Source organism: Pipistrellus kuhlii, unplaced genomic scaffold, assembly GCF_014108245.1.
Source record: "Pipistrellus kuhlii isolate mPipKuh1 unplaced genomic scaffold, mPipKuh1.p scaffold_m20_p_156, whole genome shotgun sequence".
NCBI classification, from domain to species: domain Eukaryota; kingdom Metazoa; phylum Chordata; class Mammalia; order Chiroptera; family Vespertilionidae; genus Pipistrellus; species Pipistrellus kuhlii.
The window spans coordinates 17,033-36,738 of NW_023425467.1; the positions used below are offsets into that span (position 1 = coordinate 17,033).

The 19,706-nt window shown below is 47.9% G+C and overlaps 1 protein-coding gene across 1 annotated transcript; it reads left to right on the forward strand.

Annotated features, from left to right (window-relative positions):
* The first annotated feature begins 5,537 nt into the window (after positions 1-5,537).
* On the forward strand, positions 5,538-19,305 carry LOC118719728 (V-set and transmembrane domain-containing protein 1). The gene is made up of 9 exons (XM_045582256.1): positions 5,538-5,851; positions 7,566-7,601; positions 9,625-9,909; positions 11,035-11,073; positions 17,374-17,466; positions 17,571-17,598; positions 18,388-18,410; positions 18,513-18,544; positions 19,018-19,305. The coding sequence occupies exons 1-9, from the start codon at positions 5,818-5,820 to the stop codon at positions 19,126-19,128; spliced, it is 681 nt and encodes a 226-aa protein (XP_045438212.1). The 5' UTR covers positions 5,538-5,817; the 3' UTR covers positions 19,129-19,305.
* Positions 19,306-19,706: the final 401 nt, after the last annotated feature.

Sequence of the window (19,706 nt, forward strand, 5' to 3'; positions counted from 1 at the left end):
CTCCTCCCCTCCATAGCAGGCATCCCACTCCTCCCAGATGCTCCTGCGACTGAATATGTAAATTAGCTCACCATCTTTGTTGAGTTAATCTGCGTAGTCACTCTGATTGGCTGTGGGCATGGCGGAGGTACAGTTAATTTATATGTTTGTCTATTAGGTAAGATAGTACTGGGAGTACTAGCCACAGTGATCAGACAAGAAGGAAAAATAAAAGACATCCAAATTACAAAAGAGGAATATAACTGTCATTATTTGTAAATTACATGATATTGTACATAGAAAACCTTAAAGACTCCATCAAAAAAATGACTAGGTTTCATAAGTGAATTCAGCAATGTAGCAGGATAAAAAATCAACATCTAGAAATCGATGGATTTTTTTTTTTACACATCAATAATGAACTTTCAGAAACAGAAAACAAACAAATAAATAAATAAATAAATAAATAAATCCCATTTACCACTGCAACAAAAAAAATTAAGATACTTAGGAATCAATCAAAAGGTTGCAGGTTCAATTACTAGTTAGGGCACATAACCACGTTGTGGGTTCAATTCCCGGGTGGGGCATATATGGGAGGCAACCTATTGATGTTTCTCTCTCTCCTTTTCTCTTTTTCAAGTCAACTTAAAAAAATAAACGGTGGTTAAGACACCAGTTTACAGCATCCTTCTGTACAGCCCAAGATGACAAGGACATCTACCTATGCAGTATAGGTGGAAGGAAGTATTTTCTGTAATAAATTTATTTCAATTTCCAGGTTTGTTTTAGGGTACCAAGCAGTGAATTCTGTCCTGTTTGGAGCATCATGGAAAAAGACTGGTACAGAACCCTTTCAAGACCATAGCTAAGGTTGCTGCATGTAGTTCTTTTCCATGATGGGGCTTTCTCCATCTTTGAGCCAATGCTTACCCCATCAAATGGACGTGGGTGACAATGGTGTGGTGTGTTGGTTTACTTGGTGAGAGAAAGATGGAAGTTATTGTGAGGTTACAACTTTTCCATATTTGAAAAATATTTGTGAGCCATGCTCAAATTTGGGATATGTCATCCATCAGTCAACATCCATTTGCTGAGGTCCTACTATGGGCCATGACCTGGGTGGACACAGGGGATACTGAGGTAAATGGCAGAGCCCTGCTTTCCACACCATTTTCCACATGTGTGTCTCCCTTGGATAAATGTACTCATACTTACATAATCTCTCTTAATATTTTTACAACCAGAGTGATGTCAACAGCATGGTGACATAAATGTCCCTTTTTTCTCTCCCCTTCCACAAATTGATTTACAATTAATTGAACATCCATAACCAAACAAAAACCCCTCTGCAGATAAGACTAAGACACCCAAGACATCCATCCATTTGTGCATCCAGAGGTGGGTGGATGGGACCATGAAGGAGGCTGTGCAGTCAAGGCTGTGGCCGCACCGGAGGTATGGATCAAAGACTTAAACATAAAACCTGATACCATAAAACTCCTAGAAGGAAATGTAGGGAAGGAGCTCACTGATATGGTCTTGTCAATGATTTTTGTTAATTATATTCTTTTATTGATTTCAGAGAGGAAGGAAGAGTGATAAACATCAATGATGAGAAAGAATCATCGATCGGCTACCTCCTATATGGCCCGCACTGGGGACCGAGCCCATAACCATGGGCATGTGCCCAGGACTGGAATCGAACCTGGAACCCTCCAGTCCACAGGCTGATGCTCTATCCACTGAGCCAAACCAGCTAAGGCTGTCAATGATTTTTTTTGACATGATATCCATAGCACAAACAAAAGCAAAAATCAACAAATGGGACTATATCAAACTCAAAAGCTTCTGCATGACAAAAGAAATGATTAACAAAATGAAAAGGCAATCTACAGAACGGGAAATTTTTGCAAACCATATATCATATGAGTTATTATTATAAATATATGAATAACTCACATAACTTAATGACAATAATAACAATAAAAGCCACAATTTGATTAAGAAGTAGACAGAACTCAAAAAGACTTTTCTTTTTCCCAAAGAGGACATCAAAATGGCCAATAGGCACCTAGATATTCAACATCAGTAATCAGGGAAATCAAATCAAATCAAAACCATAGCTGGAATTGCTATTTTCAAAATAAGAGGTAGCATGTGTTGGAAAGGATGTGGACAACAGGAAACTCTTATACACTGCTGGTGGGAATGTAAACTGGTGTGGCCACTTTGGAAAACCATATAAGGGTTCTCAAAAAATTAAAAATAGGATTATCATATGACCCAGCAACCCCACTTCTGGGTAAAAGGAAGTAAAAACAGGATTTCAATGAGCTATATATTCTCTGTATTTATCACAGCATTCTTCACAAATAGCCAAGATGCCATCAACAGATGAATGGTTAAGAAGCTATCACCCATGTGAGCGCGCGCGCACACACACACTGGAACATTATTTAGTCATGAGAAAGGAGGATATACTGCCATAAGTGACAATATGGGTGGACCTTGAGGGCATTATGCTAAGGGGGACACACCAGAGAAAGATAAGAACTGCCTGGTCTCACTTACACATGGAAGCTAAAAAAGTCAAAGCTGAAAAAGAGTAAAATGGTGGTTACCCGGGGATGGAGGTGGGAGATAACACTAATGTCTTTTAAGGGTACAAACTTACAAGGAGTCATAAGCCACAGAGACCTAACACATAGTATAACACAGACAACCATATTGTACAGTAAATCCTCACTTAATGTCACAAATAGGTTTTGTGGCTTTAGGAGTCACCCCACAAGGAAACCAATTTTACCACAGGCTAACTGATCTAAACACGAGTACACTGAGTTCTGAGGCACCTTACCACCTTTACAAACAAACTACATTCAATAAAATGTCTTTCGAGATGTCATTTGCTGTTGTGTAATGTGACAAATATCCCTACAACTTGGCAATTCTGTCACAATACAGGAATGTATGAAAGTAACACCCTGTACTTCTTAAATTTACACACTGCTGCATGTCACAATGTATTCAATTACAGAAAAAGATGAAAGGACACGAGTGAACATGCTTTGATGCCCTATTCTATGCCTTTAAAAATATTAAGTTGGATAAACAAAACAGGTCCAGAGATATGGACACATGGAACAGAATGACAAATCTAAGAGGAGAAGAGACTGACCACAGAACATATATGCATAGTCCATGTACACAGATAACAGTGTGTGGGTGGAGTGGAGGGGGGCAGAAGGAGGGCAAAGGAGGACATTTGTAATACTGCCAATAAAAGTATACAAGGTGGGGCAAAAGTATACAGTTGTAAGTAAGAGAAACAGCCTATTCTTGTCATTATTATCAATACTTATTATTTACTAGAGGCCCGATGCATGAATTCATGCATGAAAGAGGCAATCAGGGCCAACTGGAACAGTAAGAGGTTGGCTGGTGGGAAGAGGGGTCACGGGAGTTTGGCTGGCTGCAGGAGGCTGGCTGTGGGAGCACACTGACCACCAGGGGGCAGCTCCTGCATTGAAGGGTCTGCCCTCTGGCGGTCAGTGCATGTCATAGCAAGCGGTCGTTTGATCATTGGGTCACTTAGGCATATATATACATACATACATATATATACATATATATACATACATACATATATATATATATATATATATATATATATATATATATATATATATATGAGGGTCTATGGGGGGAGCTAAGGCTTATGGAAGTTCTCACACTTGAAGCAAAAACTCTGTTAATAATAAAGCTCTAAGTTCCACATTCACCTTCCCTAAACTTCCTCTCCCTTCTATAAACACCGCTGCAACCTGCCATTCGGGAAGACTATGCACTGAAATGCAACTCTTTTTTTTTTTTTTTTTTTTTAATCCTCACCCTGAGGATATTTTTCCATTGATTTTTTAAGGAGAGTGGGAGAGAGAGGGACAGAGAAAGCATCCATGTGAGAGGAACACTTCGATTGGTTGCCTCCTGCACAAGCCCTGACCAGGGCCTGGGCCAGGGAGGAGCCTGCAACTGAGGTATGTGCCCTTGACTGACACTGAACCCGGGACCCTTTGTTCTGCAGTCTGACCCTCTATCCACTGAGCCAAACCAGCTAGGGCAGTGGTTGGCAAACTCATCAGTTAGCAGAGCTAAATATCAACAGTACAACCTTTGAAATTTCTTTGGAGAGCCACATTTTTTTTTTTAACTTAAACTTCTTCTAACGCCGCTTCTTCCAAATAGACTCACCCAGGCCATGGTATTTTATGGAGGAGCCACACTCAAGGGGCCAAAGAGCCACATGTGGCTCGCGAGCCGCGGTTTGCTGACCACGGGGCTAGGGCAAGATGCACCCCTTCCGTCTCACAGAATATATCCTCTTTTCTTGTTGTTAATCCTCACCAGAGGATACTTTTTTCATTGATTCTGAGAGAGAGCGGAGAGGGGAAGGGGGAGGGCACTGGACATTAACATCCATGTGTCAGGCCCTGACTGGGGGCGGGATCACGTACATGCCCTTGACCAGAACCGAACCCGCGACCCTGCAGCCGCCGGGCTGACGCTCTAACCACAGAAAAACCGGCGAGAACCAGAATAAACCCTTCTTGTTGCCTAAACACCTAATGGATACTACTTTTCCGTCGACCTAAAATCACAGAGCCCCTGACTTCCGGCCAGGCAGAGGCGGTGACAGCGGAAGCAGGTTCCGCTGCCCCCTCGCTGCCCACCCTCCCCCCGCCCCCTATGCCCTCCACCCTGTGCCTGGGCCGCCCCACAAGCCCACCGGAAGTTAGCGGGACCACCATGATGGGATGACGGTCTTCCCCGGGGACCCCCCCCTCAGCTGGTGAGGACGGCGGTACTCACCTTTGGGGCTGCTGTGCTTCCTCACCAGGGCGTGAGCGAAGCCTGTGGGGTGTGTGTGGGGGTGTGGGGAGGGGTCCTTGGCCCACGGACCCCACTCCCAGGCCTCTCCCAGAACAGACGCAGGCACAACAGATGCGCAGACGGAGCGCCTAGAAGATTCCAGAAGGTGCACGCACGCACGTTCTGCGCACGCTGCTGACCGAGGCATCGCGCTGAGGCGACTGGCCAGCCAGGTGAGCGCCTGGGAGACAGCCTGCGTGAGTGGGGAACGTATTTACGTAGGTGGGAGCAGCGTGTGTTGTGATTGGTGTGTAGAAGACTGCGTGGGAGCTGCGTGCCTGCCTGGAGGACGTCGTGCGTGAGGAGCAGCAGCGTGCAGGGGAGCACGTGCCTGCAGACAGAGCGCACGCACAGATCCCTGGAGGCGCTCGCTGCACGCACAGCACGCTCTGGACTCCCAGAGTGATCATGCGTGGAAGGCAGCCTGTGTTGAGGGGCGCGCATGCGCAGAGCAGGGTGGGAGGCTTGGTGACTTCTGCTCGCCTGCAGGAGACCATGCGCCCTACTTTTGCTGCCCGTCCAGACTTGGCCCAAGAGCACCAGAAGAACTCTGTATACCACTTCCTATTTTGCTATTTCCAAAAAAAAAAAAAAAAAAGAAATGTCTCGCGCAGGACTTCAAAGGAGAAGAGCCAGACCTTGGGGTGGGCGGAGCCGTCGCCACACACCCCCGGTCTATGGGGAAGATGTTGTCATTGACGGCTTCTGGCTTCCTGAGTGGGTTGCGAGAAGGAAACTGCACACCAGGTGGTGTGCAGAACCGGAGGGTCATAACGGTACATCTCCCCACACATCCTGGGATTGGCTCGGTGGGCAGCTGGAGAGCTTGGGTCACCCCAAGCTCCCACTTCTTTCTTTTAACTGCAAAACTGAAGCCGGGACCCTGGTCTGGGCGGAAGGGACAGTATGATCACAGGATTCCTGTCCCTGCTTTGCCTCGGTGAGTATCCAGGACCGGGAGGGATGGGGTTGGATCTGTGAGAAAATTCTTGGTGGAGAGGGTGGAGGAGGGGGCATCATGGGAAACATGGCAAACACAGAAATGACTGATGACGCCTGCGTGTTGGATACAGGCCACCTGTCGGAGTTCTGTGGGCTGTGCACATGCCTGCATTCTAATATTAGCACAAGCTGATGAGGAACCCAAGGCTCAGAGTCTGTGGGGACCACGCCCTCTGTTTAGCCAGCTGAGAAATTCCACGCTCGGATGGGATCTCCAAACATGGACCCTCACACTGCAGTCTTGCCATGAATGTTCCATTGGCAGATAGCAGGGGCAGGGTCCACAGGATGTGAGAAGCAATGGGTTTGGGTACAAAACAGAAATAGAGGGAAGAACAATGCCTAGGGATGGTGCTTAAAAAGAAAATTTCTGCCCTAGCTGGCTTGGCTCAGTGGATAGGGAGTTGGCCTGCAGACTGAAGGGTCCCTGGGGCTTGACTCAGGTCAAGGGCAGGTTACCTTAGTTGCAGGCTCCTCCCTGGCCTGGGCCCTGGTCAGGGCTCGTGAAGGGGACAATCAATCCGTGTGTTTCTCTCACATAGATGTTTCTCTCTGTCTTTCCCTCTCTCTAAAAATCAATGGGAAAATGTCCTCAGGTGGGGATTAACAAAAAGAATTTTTTTTAAAGTAAACAAAGAAGAAAACTTCCTATTCTCGGCCTGGTTTTAATTGTCTTCCACTTGAGCATAATGCAAACAGACCACAGCCTGCAGATAGAACGACCTGGATGATAACCTGGGGTTGGACTCTCAACTTTGAACCGATAGCTCCACCTCCCGAGCCCCAGCTCCTCCTGGGTGAGCTGGGTGTGTGGAGGAGGATACCAGGACTTATCTGCCCCAGTTCCTTCCTCCTTCTGGGTACAGCCCTTCCCTGTGGGGTAATCTTCTCCCCCACCCACTTGAACTTCAGAGGTGGTTCTAGACACCATTCCCTGGACCTCCAGCTGCGGGGCAGAATAGCTGGGCAGTCAAGAGACTGGCCTCACCCTCCCCATTTTCAGTTCTTGTACCACAAACTCTCTCCGTGTGGTGGAGGGAGAAAACTCTTTCTGACACGCCATGATCAGATAACCATTGCAGCATGAAAGTGGTAAGGATAAACAACGCAACCCGAGAAAATCGTAGGTCAGGGTTCAAGGATTTAAGAATCAAGGATTTCTAGGTGGCAAAAGAAGTCCTCATCATAAAAGCTTTGTTACAATCTCCAATGCAATCTATCTGAAAGCGTTCCTAGAAGGCTCTCCAGAAACATAACTTCTGTTGAAGGACAAAGAATGGGATAAGAATTAAAGTTAAAAACAAAAAAACAAACAAAAAATGCACAGGGAAATACTTGGAAGGAACACAGCCCATGTTTAACAAATTAGTCAAATCTGGCTGGCTTGGCTCAGTGGTTGAGCATCAATCTATAAACTAATAGATCACAGTTCGATTCCTGGTCAGGGCACACCCCTGGGTTGCAGGCTTGATCTCCAGTGGAGGGCATATAGGAAGCAGCCGATCAATGATTCTCTCTCATTGATGTTTCTACTCTCCCTTCCTCTCTGAAATTAATAAATATACATTTTTTTTTTAATTAGCCAAGCATCTGCCTCATTTGTACTTCAAGACAAGCACATCATGTGTCTCTCATGAGGTTTTCTCTTCCAGGGCTCTGTCTGGGCTATGATGATGAGCACAAGAATGGTGAGTTGTCTTTCACATAAACTCTGTTTTTATATCCCAAGTCCCATGATTTTTTTAAAAAATATTTTTTCAAGTACAGTTGACATACAATATTACATTAGTTTCAGGTGTACAGTATAGTGATTAGACTTTTATATACCTTACTAGAGGCCCAGTGCATGAAATTCATGCATGGGCGGGGGTAGTCCCTCTGCCCAGCCTGCACCCTCTCCAATCTGGGACCCCTCAGGGGATGTCCAAATGCTGCAGAGATCGGGCCTAAACTGGAAGTCGGACATTCCTCTCACAATCCGGGACTGCTGGCTCCTAACCACTCACCAGCCTGTATGCCTGATTGCTCCTAACTCCTCTGCCTGCCTACCTGATTGCCCCTAACTGGCCCTCCCTCCCGCTGGTCTGATCGTCCCCAACTGCTCTCCCCTGCTAGCCTGGTCGCCCCTAACCACCTTGGCCCCCACCACCATGGCTTTGTCTGGAAGGAAGGCAGGATGACTGAAAGATGTCTGGTTGACCCGATCTAATTAGCATATTACCCTTTTATTATATGTATAGATGAAATGACCCCCCCATAAGTCTAGTACCCACCTGGCACCATACACAGTTATTAACAATATTACTGACTATATTCCCTGTGCTGTACTCTGCATCCTGGGGACTGTTGTGTGACTGCCAATTTGTACTTCTTTTTTTTTTTTTTTTTTATATATTTTATTGATTTTTTACAGAGAGGAAGAGAGAGGGATAGAGAGTTAGAAACATCAATGAGAGAGAATCATTGATCAGCTGCCTCCTGCACACCCCCTCCTGGGGATATGCCCGCAACCAAGGTACATGCCCTTGACTGGAATCGAACCCGGGACCCTTCAGTCCGCAGACTGACGCTCCATCCATTGAGCCAAACCGGTTTTGGCCAATTTGTACTTCTTAATACCTTCATCTTTTTCATCCAGTCCCCCAACACCTTCCCCTCTGACAGCTGTCAGTCTATTCTCTGGATCTATGAGTTTGTTTCTCTTTTGTTTGTTCATTTATTTTGTCTTTAGATTCTACATATAAGGGAAATCGTATGGTATTTGTCTTTGTCTACTTATTTCACTTGGCATCATACCCTCCAGGTCCACCCATGTTGTTGCAAATGGTAAATTCTCATTCTTTTTCTTATGGCCGAGTCATATGACCTTTTCCCTTTAATCCTCTGAATTCCAAGAGTGTGTTCATGGTCATCAAGATAGAGTCAAGCCCTGGTGTGGCTCCGTTAATTGTATGTCATCCTGTATATCAAAGGGTTGCTGATTCAATCCCCAGTCATGCAACTGCCCTAGTTATGGGCTCGATCCCCAGTGGGGGGTGCAGGAGGCAGCTGATCGATCTACTACTCTCACATTGATGTTTCTCTCCTTCTTCCTCTAAGAATCAATGATCTATTCTTAAAAAAAAAAAAAAAAATGATAGAGTTGCCCTAACCAGTTTGGCTCCGTGGATAGAGCATTGGCCTGCAGACTGAAAGGTCCCAGGTTCGATTCCAGTCAGGAACATGTACCTTGGTTGCGGGCACATCCCCAGTGGGAGGTGTGCAGGAGGCAGCTGATCAATGTTTCTCTCTCATTGATGTTTCTAACTCTCTATACTTCTCCCTTCCTCTCTGTAAAAAATAAATTTAGCTGAAACTGGTTTGGCTTAATGGATAGAGCGTCGGCTTGGGGACTGAAAGGTCCCAGGTTCGATTCCAGTCAAGGGCATGTACCTTGGTTGTGGGCACATCCCCAGTGGGGGGTGTGCAGGAGGCAGCTGATCGATGACTCTCTCTCATCGATGTTTCTAACTCCCTATCTCCCTCCCTTCCTCTCTGTACAAACTCAATAAAATATATTAAAAATAAAATAAAATAAATTTAAAAAGTAAAATAGGATGGTTTAGCCACATGCTGTACACCTGAAACTAATCTAACATATTGAATGTAAACTATAGTTGGAAAATAAAACTAAAAAGATAAACAATCTACCTAACCCTGAATTCCTTCCAGACACCCTCCCCAGACCCTCGCTCCATGCCTTGCCGGGATCAGTGGTCAGACGCGGCGGTAACGTGACCCTGAAGTGTCAGGGTCCCTTGCAGAACGTGAAGTTCATGCTGGGGAAGTGGCAGGCCCCGGGGTACAGGCGGGAGTGGAGCTCAGCGGGACACGATGCCGGATTCCTCCTCACGCACCTGGGGCCCGAGCACGCCGGGAGGTACTTCTGTGCCTACAAGACCGCGGGCTCCCACGTGTGGTCAGAGCAGAGCGAGCACCTGCGCCTGGAGGTCACAGGTGAGCAGCCAGCCTGGGCTCTTCTCCCTGGAGCACATGCTCCCTCTCCTGTGAGGGGACCCGGCAGGGAAGAAGGAATCCAGGAAACAGACAGACAGGTGCCACACCCCGAGTGTGGGGAAATGGGGACATGGGAACTGAGTGTGGGGATGAGCTTGTCATCAGGGCATCTGAGTGGGTCTCAATGATGTGGGGCAGTGTTTTATTTATTTATTTATTTGTTTATTTTTTAGTCTTTAGTTATTAATTTGAGAGATGGGGAGAAATGTTGATGTATTGTTCCACTTATTTATGCATTCATTGGTGGATTATTGTGTGTGTGTGTTTTTTTTGTTTTTACCTTTATTCTCTATTTTTAAAGAATAGTTTATTCTTTAAATTATTCTTTAAAATATTGGAACGAGAGAGAGAGAGAGAGAGAGAGAGAGAGAAACATCAGTGTGAGAGCTGCCTCCTGCATGCCCCCTATGAGAGATTAAGTCTATAACCCAGGCATGTGCCTTTGTCCAGAATTGAACCAGCAACCTCTGGGTACATGAAACAAGGCCCAAGCAACTGAGCCACACCAGTCAGGGCCACTGGTTGGTTCTTGAATGTGCCCTGACTGGGGAGCAAACGTGTAACCTTGGTGTACCCAGACGACGCTCTGATCAGCTGAGCTACCTGGCCAGGGCAGTGGGACGGTATTAAAGCATCCTGAAAATGAACATATTATAGTTGGAGGTATCAACACTCCCTAATTTTATTTTTTTCATTTTTTAAAAATATAGTTTTAGAAAGGGAGGGGGAGATTGAAACATCAATGATGAGTTTCACTTGATTACAGCATCATCCCGATATGCCAAGGTTGTGGGTTCGATCCCCAGTCTGGGCACCCATGAATGCATAGATGGGTGAACAACAAGTCAGTGTTTTTTTCTCTTTCTTTCTAAAAATCAATCAATTAAAATTGAAATAATCATATCAAACTCCAGGCGTTTTAAGAGTAATACTGGCCCTCATTCGGAGGCCCAGTGAGATTCTCTTCTTCTCTGCCTTGCGGGCCTTTAGTAGAACATGAGCACTCACGCCCCCGAGATCGCCATGTCATTGCGATGACTGTGTTTTCTGCGTCCTGTTTTCTAGATAACCACGACAGACCTGGAGCTCCCTCAGCAAAAATAGGTAAGATGATTACAGGTGTTTTTTACCGATGATATCCGCCTCCCGAGGCAGGGGATCCCTGTTCATCGAAAGGCCCAGGGGGAACCGTAACGCCCACTTTCTCATGCTTTGAGAGGAACTACTGCATTTGGGGGGAGAAGACTTCTAATCCAAAATCCTGGCGATTTAATACATCACGAGGTGCATTGTCTGCCAACTACATATATAAAAGCCTAAACAACCATTACAGCCAGAGGACGGGACGGTAGCTATGATGTGCACTGACCACCAGGGGGCAGATGTTCAACGCAGGAGCTGCCCCATGATGGTCAGTATGCTCCCACAGCCAATCTCCCACAACTGGGACCTCCCAAGGTCCCTCCCCTTGGCCAACCAGCCTCGATCAGCCCCCATCAATCAGCCCCCATAGCCGGCCAAGGCCAAGGAACCCCTCCTGTGCACAAATTCGTGCACTGGGCCTCCATTCTTTCATTAATGAAAAACTTTGGGTGAGTTTATGTGACTGGTTTGGGGCCCGGGATCAGTACCCAAAAATTTGAGGTATTTTGGCGATATGTATGATCAAGGTCACTATAACACTTGAAAGTTATCAACAATAGGGGAATATTAAATTCTTTTTTCTCTGATGTTGCTTTTTCCATGAAGAATTGCCTAAGGTTCTGTCCTCAGGGATGTTTATAAAAATTAGGGCTTTGGGTAGTTTTATTGATGGATTGATTTTTTAAAAGGAAGGGAGAGGGAGAGAAACGTCAGTTTAGTGTTCCATTAATGTATTCATTGGTTGATTCTTTTTTTAAAAAAAATACATTTTTATTGATTTCAAAGAGAAAGGGAGTGGAAGAGAAAGATAGAAAGAGAGAATCATGGATCGGCTGCCTCTTGCATGCCTGCTACTGAGGATCGAGCCCGCAACCTGGGCATGCATGTGCCTTTGACCTGAATTAAACCTGGGACCCGTCAGTCTGCAAGCTGGCACTCTATGTCAAAGCATCCTGAGAAAGAACAAAGTAGGAGGTATCAACTTTGTTCCTCCTACTCGTGGGTAGAACTTAGTTGAACAGGCTAGGGCACATTGGTTGATTCTTATATCTGCCCTGACCAGGGATTGAACCTACAACCTTGGAGTATGAGGATAATGCTCTAACCCAGTGACTGGCAAATTGTGGCTCATGAGCCACATGTGGCTCTTTGGCCCTTTGAGTGTGGCTCTTCCACAAAATACCAAGTCTATTTTGAAGAAGTGGCATTAGAAGAACTTTAAGTTTGAAAAATGTGGCTCTCAAAAAAAAAATTTCAATTGTTGTACTGTTGATATTTGGCTCTGTTGACTAATGAGTTTGCCAACCACTGCTCTAACCAACTGAGCTATCTGGCCAGGTCTTAGGCTCAGTGCCGCCAGGAACAGGGTGTGCAAGCGTCCTAGTTTCTCCTTCAACTAAGTTCTACCCACCAGTAGGTAGAACTGGTAACTCTGTGTTTAATTGTTGGAGGACCTGCCAGGCTGTTTGCCAAAGTGGCTGGGCCGTTTTACCTTCCCGCCATATACATGGCTCCCTCTATGGTATCTCCACATTCTGCCAACCCTCGCTAACTTCCTTTCCTTGTATTATAGCCAGCCAAGTGGGTGTGCATGCCACTTCTTAACATCTACTTCCTGAGTTCATACTTAAAACGCCACAATTCTTTTTTTTAAATGTATCCAATATATATTTTATTGATTTTTTTACAGAGAGGAAGGGAGAGGGATAGAGTTAGAAACATCAATGAGAGAGAAACATCAATCAGCTGCCTCCTGCACATCTCCCACTGAAGATAATGCCTGCAACCAAGGTACATGCCCTAGAACGGAATCGAACCTGGGACCTTTCAGTCTGCAGGCCGACGCTCTATCCATTGAGCCAAAACAGTCAGGACCACAATTCTTTTTTATTCCTTTTTTTTTCTATCTACGCTAATAAAAGAGGAACATGCAAATTGACCACCACTCCACTATGTCCACCAGCAAATCAGAGCAAGTATGCAAATTAACCCGACAAAGATGGTGGTTAATTTGCATACACAGGGCTCGGAGGGAAGACTGATGACAGTGTACAAGGAAGAGGGAGGGAAAGCAAGGGGAAGTGGCAGCTGGGAGGGAAGCCCAATTCTTGCAGGAATCTTCCTGCAACGGGCCTCCAGTCTACAATAATGGGAGGTGAGCATTTTATTGGTTTACTGGTTTATCCTCACCCGAGGATATTTGCCCATTGATCTTTGGAGAGAGTGGAAGAGAGAAAGAGAGAGAGAAACATTGATGTGAGAGAGACACACATTGATCTGTTGTCTCCTGCACGAGCTGCAACCAGAACCCGGGTCTGGAAGGAGCCTGCAACCGAGGTACATGCCCCTGACCGGAATCGAACCTGGAACGCTTCCGTCTACAGGCTGGTGCTCTCTCCACTGAGCCACACCAGCCACAGCTGAACCACTACGATTCTAAACAGAATAACAGATCTTTAAGCACAGATATGATGCCCACAACCTGGGTATGCCTGCCTGGAGGCTGCCCGAAGGGACTCTGCGCTCCCATCCTTGCAGACTGATAAGGAATTTCACCATGTAACTGAGACACAAGGCCAGCTTTCTCTCTCCCTCGGGCCTGTCACTTCCTTTCCGGTGCCTGTGCCACACTCTGTCCCATCGCTCCATCAGGTTGCTCCAGCTGCATAGACTCTCTGTCATTTCACTTCGGCCGTTAGTGCAAATTCGACCAGGATGTGTGGACATCTCGGGGTAAACCCAGCTCATTGGACTGCGGGGCCCTCAGAAGGGGGACAATTTTGCAATAATCTGCTTCTCGTTTCTAGCACGTTGCTCAGTGAGAGGAACTGCAGGCTGCAGAGGGAGGGGGCGGGGGAGAAGAAAAAGGATAAGCAGGGCCGATGTTTCTCTGCTTCCATCCAGGGCCCAGGAACAACTAGCTGTTCCTGCCCGTGCACCTACGGCCTCGCGGATGCCCTGGTAGAATTGTCGCTTTTGAGGGTCTCCTGGGTTCGGTGCCACCAGAAGCAAATCCTTAAATATGACGGCAAAAGTGATATTGGGAGCAGGGAAGGGGGATTTGGAGGGAAAGAGGCAAAGCAACGGTGGGATGTGTCCGTCCCTCTGCTCAGTCCCACAAGAAAGCACAGGAGACAGAAGGTCACAGGCACCAGAGGCTGGGGAGCGAGAATAGTCCTTGCTAAAGGGGTGTCCTTGCCCTGGCTGGTGTGGGTCCGTGGTTAGAGCACCAGCCCTCGCACCGAAGGGCGTGGTCAAGGGCATGTATCTGTGTTGACTCCTGGTCAAGGGCCCATACCTGGTTGCTGGTTCGATCCCTGGACCAGGTCGGGGCACATGCAGGAGGCCACGGATCGATGTGTCTCTCACATGGATGTTTCTCTCTCTCTCTCTTTCCCTTCCTCCCTTCCACTCTCTCTAAAAATTATTGGGAAAATATCCTCAGGTGAAGATTTAAGGGAGGGAGGGAGGGAGGGAGGGAGGGAGGGAGGGAGGGAGGGAGGGAGGGAGGGAGGAAGGGAGCAGAAAAGGAAAAGGAAAGAAGAAAGGAAGATGGAAAGGGAAGGGAGGGAGGGACCTCTAGGCCAGTGTTTTTCAACCTTTTTTGGGCAAAGGCACACTTGTTTCATGAAAAAAATCACGAGGCACACCATTAGAAAATGTTAAAAAATTTAACTCTGTGCCTATATTGACTATATATAAAGTAATTCTCTTGAATAGGAATCAAATAAACACAAAGAAAGTATTTTATAATTACTTTATTATGAAATATTAAGTAAACAAAATAGTGAAAAATTATAAAATTCTTGTCTTGTCTGCACCTACGGCACACCAGGCAACATCTCTAGTGTGCCGCGGAACAGCGGTTGAAAAACGCTGCTCTAGGCACATAAATGCCAAGGCGTTTGGGATCCTTCCAGATGCAAATGTTCACGTAGGAAGGGGAAAGAGGCGTGATCTGTGGTGTGTGAAAATGACAAACAGTCGGGGAACATGGGTGAGGGAGTGACAACAGCATCTGTCACGGAGGGAGGTGGGTGCAGGCGGGACCTGGGTGGGACCCCGCCCACCTGGGTGGGACCCCGCCCTCATCCCGCACCGGCAGGCAGACCCCCCACTGGGTGCTGGAGCCAGCACTCGCCATGGTTTCTCCTCTCTCCACCTTAGCAGTCTTACCTCCCTCAGCTTTATGGAGGTATAGCTGACAATAAAATGGTAGGATATTTAATGTGATATAAGCATACGTTGTGAAAGGGTTTCCCCCATGGAGCTCATGAACACATTTCTCACCTCATATATTTTCCTCCTTCCCCCCTCCCCCACCTTGGGTGAGAATGCTCAATACCTACTGTCTTTTATTTTTTTTAATATATTTTTATTGATTTCAGAGAGGAAGGAAGAGATAGAGAGAAACATCCATGAGGAGAGAGAATCATGGATCGGCTACCTCCTGCAAATCCCCCACTGGGGATCAAGCCCACAACCCAGGCATGTGCCGTTGACCGGAATCAAACCTGGGATCTTTCAGTTCCCAGGCCAATGCTCTATCCACTGAGCCACACTGGCTAGGGCCTACTGTCTTAAAAGGGAGGTGGGGGAAGGTAGGAGACGGTTGGGGGGGTGAGTGGTGATGGAAGGAGGCTTGCCTTGGAGTAGTGCATACACAATATAATATACCACACAGATGGTGTGCTGCAGAATTGTACACCAGAAACCTGCATCATCTGTGAACCACTGTCACCCCAATGGTTGAGTGTTGACCTCTGGGCCAGGAGGTCACAGTTCGTCAGGCATATGGTTGCACAGAGGTGATGTTTGAACTAAGTCTTGAACAGCATGAAGGCACCCACGGAATGTCAGATGAGGTACGGGGAGAAGGGACAGGAGAGCAATTGCAGCCACAGAAAGTGTGGGTATAACGGTCCCAGTGGGGCACATGCCTGGGCTGTGGGCTTGATCCCCAGTAGGGGGCATGCAGGAGGCAGCCAATCAATGATATGTTCTCATCATTGATGTTTCTCTCTCTCTCTCTTTCCCTTTCTCTCTGAAATCAATAAAAAATATATTTTAGCCCTAGCTGGTTTGGCTCAGTGGATAGAGCTTTGTCTGTGAACTAAAGGGTCCTGGGTTTTATTCTGGCCAAGGGCACATGCCCGGGTTGCAGGCTCAATCCCCAGTATTGGGTGTGCAGAGGCAGCTGATCCATGATTCTCTCTCATCGATGTCTCAATCTCTCTCTCTCCCTCTCCCTTCCTCTCTGAAATCAATAAAAATATTTTTAAAATATCCTATCTAATAAAGAGGAGGTATGCTAATTGACCCTCATGCTGTTGCAAAGTTGGCAGCACCAACAGCCAATAAGGAGGGAATATGCTAATTGACTGCCCGCCTGCAAAGATGGTGGCACCCACAGCCACAAGATGGCAGCATCCAATCCCCCTCAGTCCACTAGGGCGCCTGCCTTGAGTACCCCAGTCCCCTCCGCCGCCCCCCACCCTCCACCCCAGCCACCCAGGGTGGGCCTGAGGCACGGGTAAGCCTCAGATGGCAGCTGCCAAGCTGCCTAGGGCTGCCCGAGCCTTGCGCTGCTGGCAGTGGCAGCAGCAGAGGTGTGATGGGGACGTCGCCTCCCCCTGATCACGGGGTTGCCTCCCTCCCCTGAGGGCTCCTGGACTGTGAGAGGGGGCAGGCTGGGCTGAGGGACCCCCACTCCAGTGCATGAATTTTCATGCACTGGGCCTCTAGTCCTATCTAATAAAAGAGAAGCATGCACATTGGCTGTATCTCCGCTATGCCCACAAGCCACGCCTGCCAGCCAATCAGGAGCAAGTACGCAAATTAACCCAACAAAGATGGCAGTTAATCTGCGTATCCAGGCACAGAGCGAAGACTGAAGACGGTGTAGAAGGAAGCCAAGCGCTGCAGAAGGGAGCAAAGCTGCAGAGAAGCAAGCGGGTGGCGGAGAAGGGAGGGAAGCAGGCAGGGCGGTGAAGACAGCTGCAGGAAGCCCTATTCTTGCAGGAATTTTCCTGCACCGGGCCTCTAGTATATATATGTATCACCTGGACAAAGTTAAAAGTACTGATAACATGTCCAGCCTCACTGGGGAAGCATGTTCCCAGGACGTAGCTCTGCCTATCGTCCTGAGTTCAAGCTGATGATAATTAAAGAAATGCCCAAGCACCTTCCCAGGCGCTGTCTACCCCTGCCTCCTCTTACCTGGTCTCCGAAACCGGCCCTGACCCGCTCCTGTCCCCCCAGACAGCAGGGTCATCTTCGTCACCGCCTTCAGCTGCCTCGCCATCTTCCTCCTCTTCCCCACGGTCTTCCTCATCTACCGGCGCAGTCAGAGTGGTGAGTCCACGGAAACACCCATTGAAACCGCTGGGGAAGGGGAGTGAAGGGGAGGAGTCGCTCGTCAGATTAAATCCCTCCCCCTCCCCCGTGTTTTTTTACAGGCTCATCCCATGGGGAATCCACCAAGAGGTAGATGTACCTGAAAGTCGCACACTCCTTCCTTCAGAGACTCCACCACACAGACCCCACGGCTCATGCCCAGCCCCACCACGTTCCCCCCTCGCAACTCCCTCTCCCCGTCTATGCTGCGACCTTCCTCCGCGCCTCTCCAACATCCTCACCATCCCTCCCAAAATCTCCATAGCCTATATTTTATTTATTTATCTTTTTTGTGAATCCTCACCCGAGGACATTTTCCCATTGATTTTTAGGGAGAGTGGAAGAGAGAGGGAGAGACAGAGAGAAAACATTGATGTGAGAGAAACACATCGACTGATTACCTCCTGCACAAGCTCTATCAGGGCCCCGGCCGGGGAGGACCCCGCAACCAAGTACATGCCCTTGACCTGAATCGAACCCGGGACCCTTTGTTCTGCAGGCCGATGCTCTATCCACGGAACCACACCGGCCAGGGCCATATCCCATACTTTATTTTTTTTTTTTAATGTATTGATTTTTACAGAGAGGAAGAGAGAGGGATAGAGAGTTAGAAACATCGATGAGAGAGAAGCATCGATCAGCTGCCTCCTGCACACCCTCCACTGGGGATGTGCCCACAACAAAGGGACAGGCCCTTGACCGGAATCGAACCTGGGACCTTTTAGTCCGCAGGCCGACGTTCTGTGCACTAGCCACACCGGTCAGGGCCATAGCCCATACTTTAATGTATGTTTCTCTCTCTCTCTCTCTCTCTCTCTCTCTCTCTCTCTCTCTCTCTCTCTCTCTCTCTCTCTCTCTCCCTCTCTCTCTCTGAACTAGTCATCCGGAGCAAGAGGACTCAGGTAAGTGATAACAGGACCCAGGAGAGAGTCTCTGGATAGAAAGAGGGTGGTTGGACTCCTGCGGCTGAGAACTGAGTCTGTGTTTTTTTCCCTCGAGTGCAGATCTGTCCCAGCAGGAAAGCTCGTCGCTCTCGGTGAGTTCTCCCCACCGGAATTCCCCAGCAGCGCCCTCAGCCCTGGCTGCCCTGCTGCCACCTGGCTCAGCCCTTGCTCTGGCTACAGGGGTGCCCCGACTCCCAGTTAGGAGGCCAGTGAGCATCGCGTTTAAAAACATGTGCTTTTCCCTGGCCCAGTGGCTCAACTGCTAAGAGGGTCTTCCTGTACATCAAGAGGTTGTGGGTTCGCCCTGACAAGTGTGGCTCAGTGGATAGAGCGTCGGCCTGCGGACTGAAGGGTCCCAGGTTCGATTCCGGGCAAGGGCATGTACCTCAGTGTGGGCACATTCCCAGTGTGAGGTGTGCAGGAGGCAGCTGATCGATGTTTCTCTCTCATCGATGTTTCTAACTCTCTCTTCCTCTCTGTAAAAAAATCAATAAAATATATTCTAAAATCAATAAAAAAATATATATTTTAAAAAGCAGTAAGTGCCCATCTCTTTTCCCCGAAGACGGAAGACCCCCAGGAGGGGTCGGGTGCTGATGGAAAACGGAAGACACCGTCTGAGGCAGCGGCGGCAGCTTCTGTCCCGGCCGAGGAGCCCCCAGGAGCCTGTGACTGAGCCTCGGTGAACGTGTAGGAGGCCGGCCGGCCAGAGCCTGGAGGAGGACTGTTCCCTGGGGGAGGAGGGGCTGGGGGTCAGGCGGCTGAGACGACTGGACATACAGAAACCCTCGTCATTCTGTATCCTCGGCCATAATCTATAGTAATAAAATTAAGTTTTTGGTTTGTTGTTTTTGTGTTTTTTAAAAAAATATGTTTCTATTTATTTGAGAGAGAGAGGAAGGGAGAAGGAGAAACATCCATTGGCTGCCTCCGCACGCCCCCTACTGGGGATCCAGCCCACAACCCGGGCATGAGCCCGGAACGGAACCTGCGACCTCTTGGTGCACCGGACAAGGCTCCACCAGCTGAGCCACACTGACTTAGAAGTAAACTCTGCCTTCCGCCGTTCCCCCCTTCCATCCATCCCTTCCATCCCACTCGGAGAGGGAAAACCATAGCTAAGGCGGTTTCACCTGTTACGTTGCCACCAGGGGGTACCTGTTTCCACTTCCCCTGCTTCCTTGCCAACTCATAAGTTGTATTCAGCTTCATCATTTGTTGTTGTTAATCCTCACACGAAGGTATCTTCCCCCG

Coding starts and splice junctions, on each gene's coding strand:
- LOC118719728 (XM_045582256.1), top strand. CDS start 5,818: ATGATCACAGGATTCCTGTCCCTGCTTTGCCTCG. Junction 5,852..7,565: donor CCTGTCCCTGCTTTGCCTCG/GTGAGTATCCAG, acceptor TTTCTCTTCCAG/GGCTCTGTCTGGGCTATGAT. Junction 18,545..19,017: donor AGGAAAGCTCGTCGCTCTCG/GTGAGTTCTCCC, acceptor TTTTCCCCGAAG/ACGGAAGACCCCCAGGAGGG.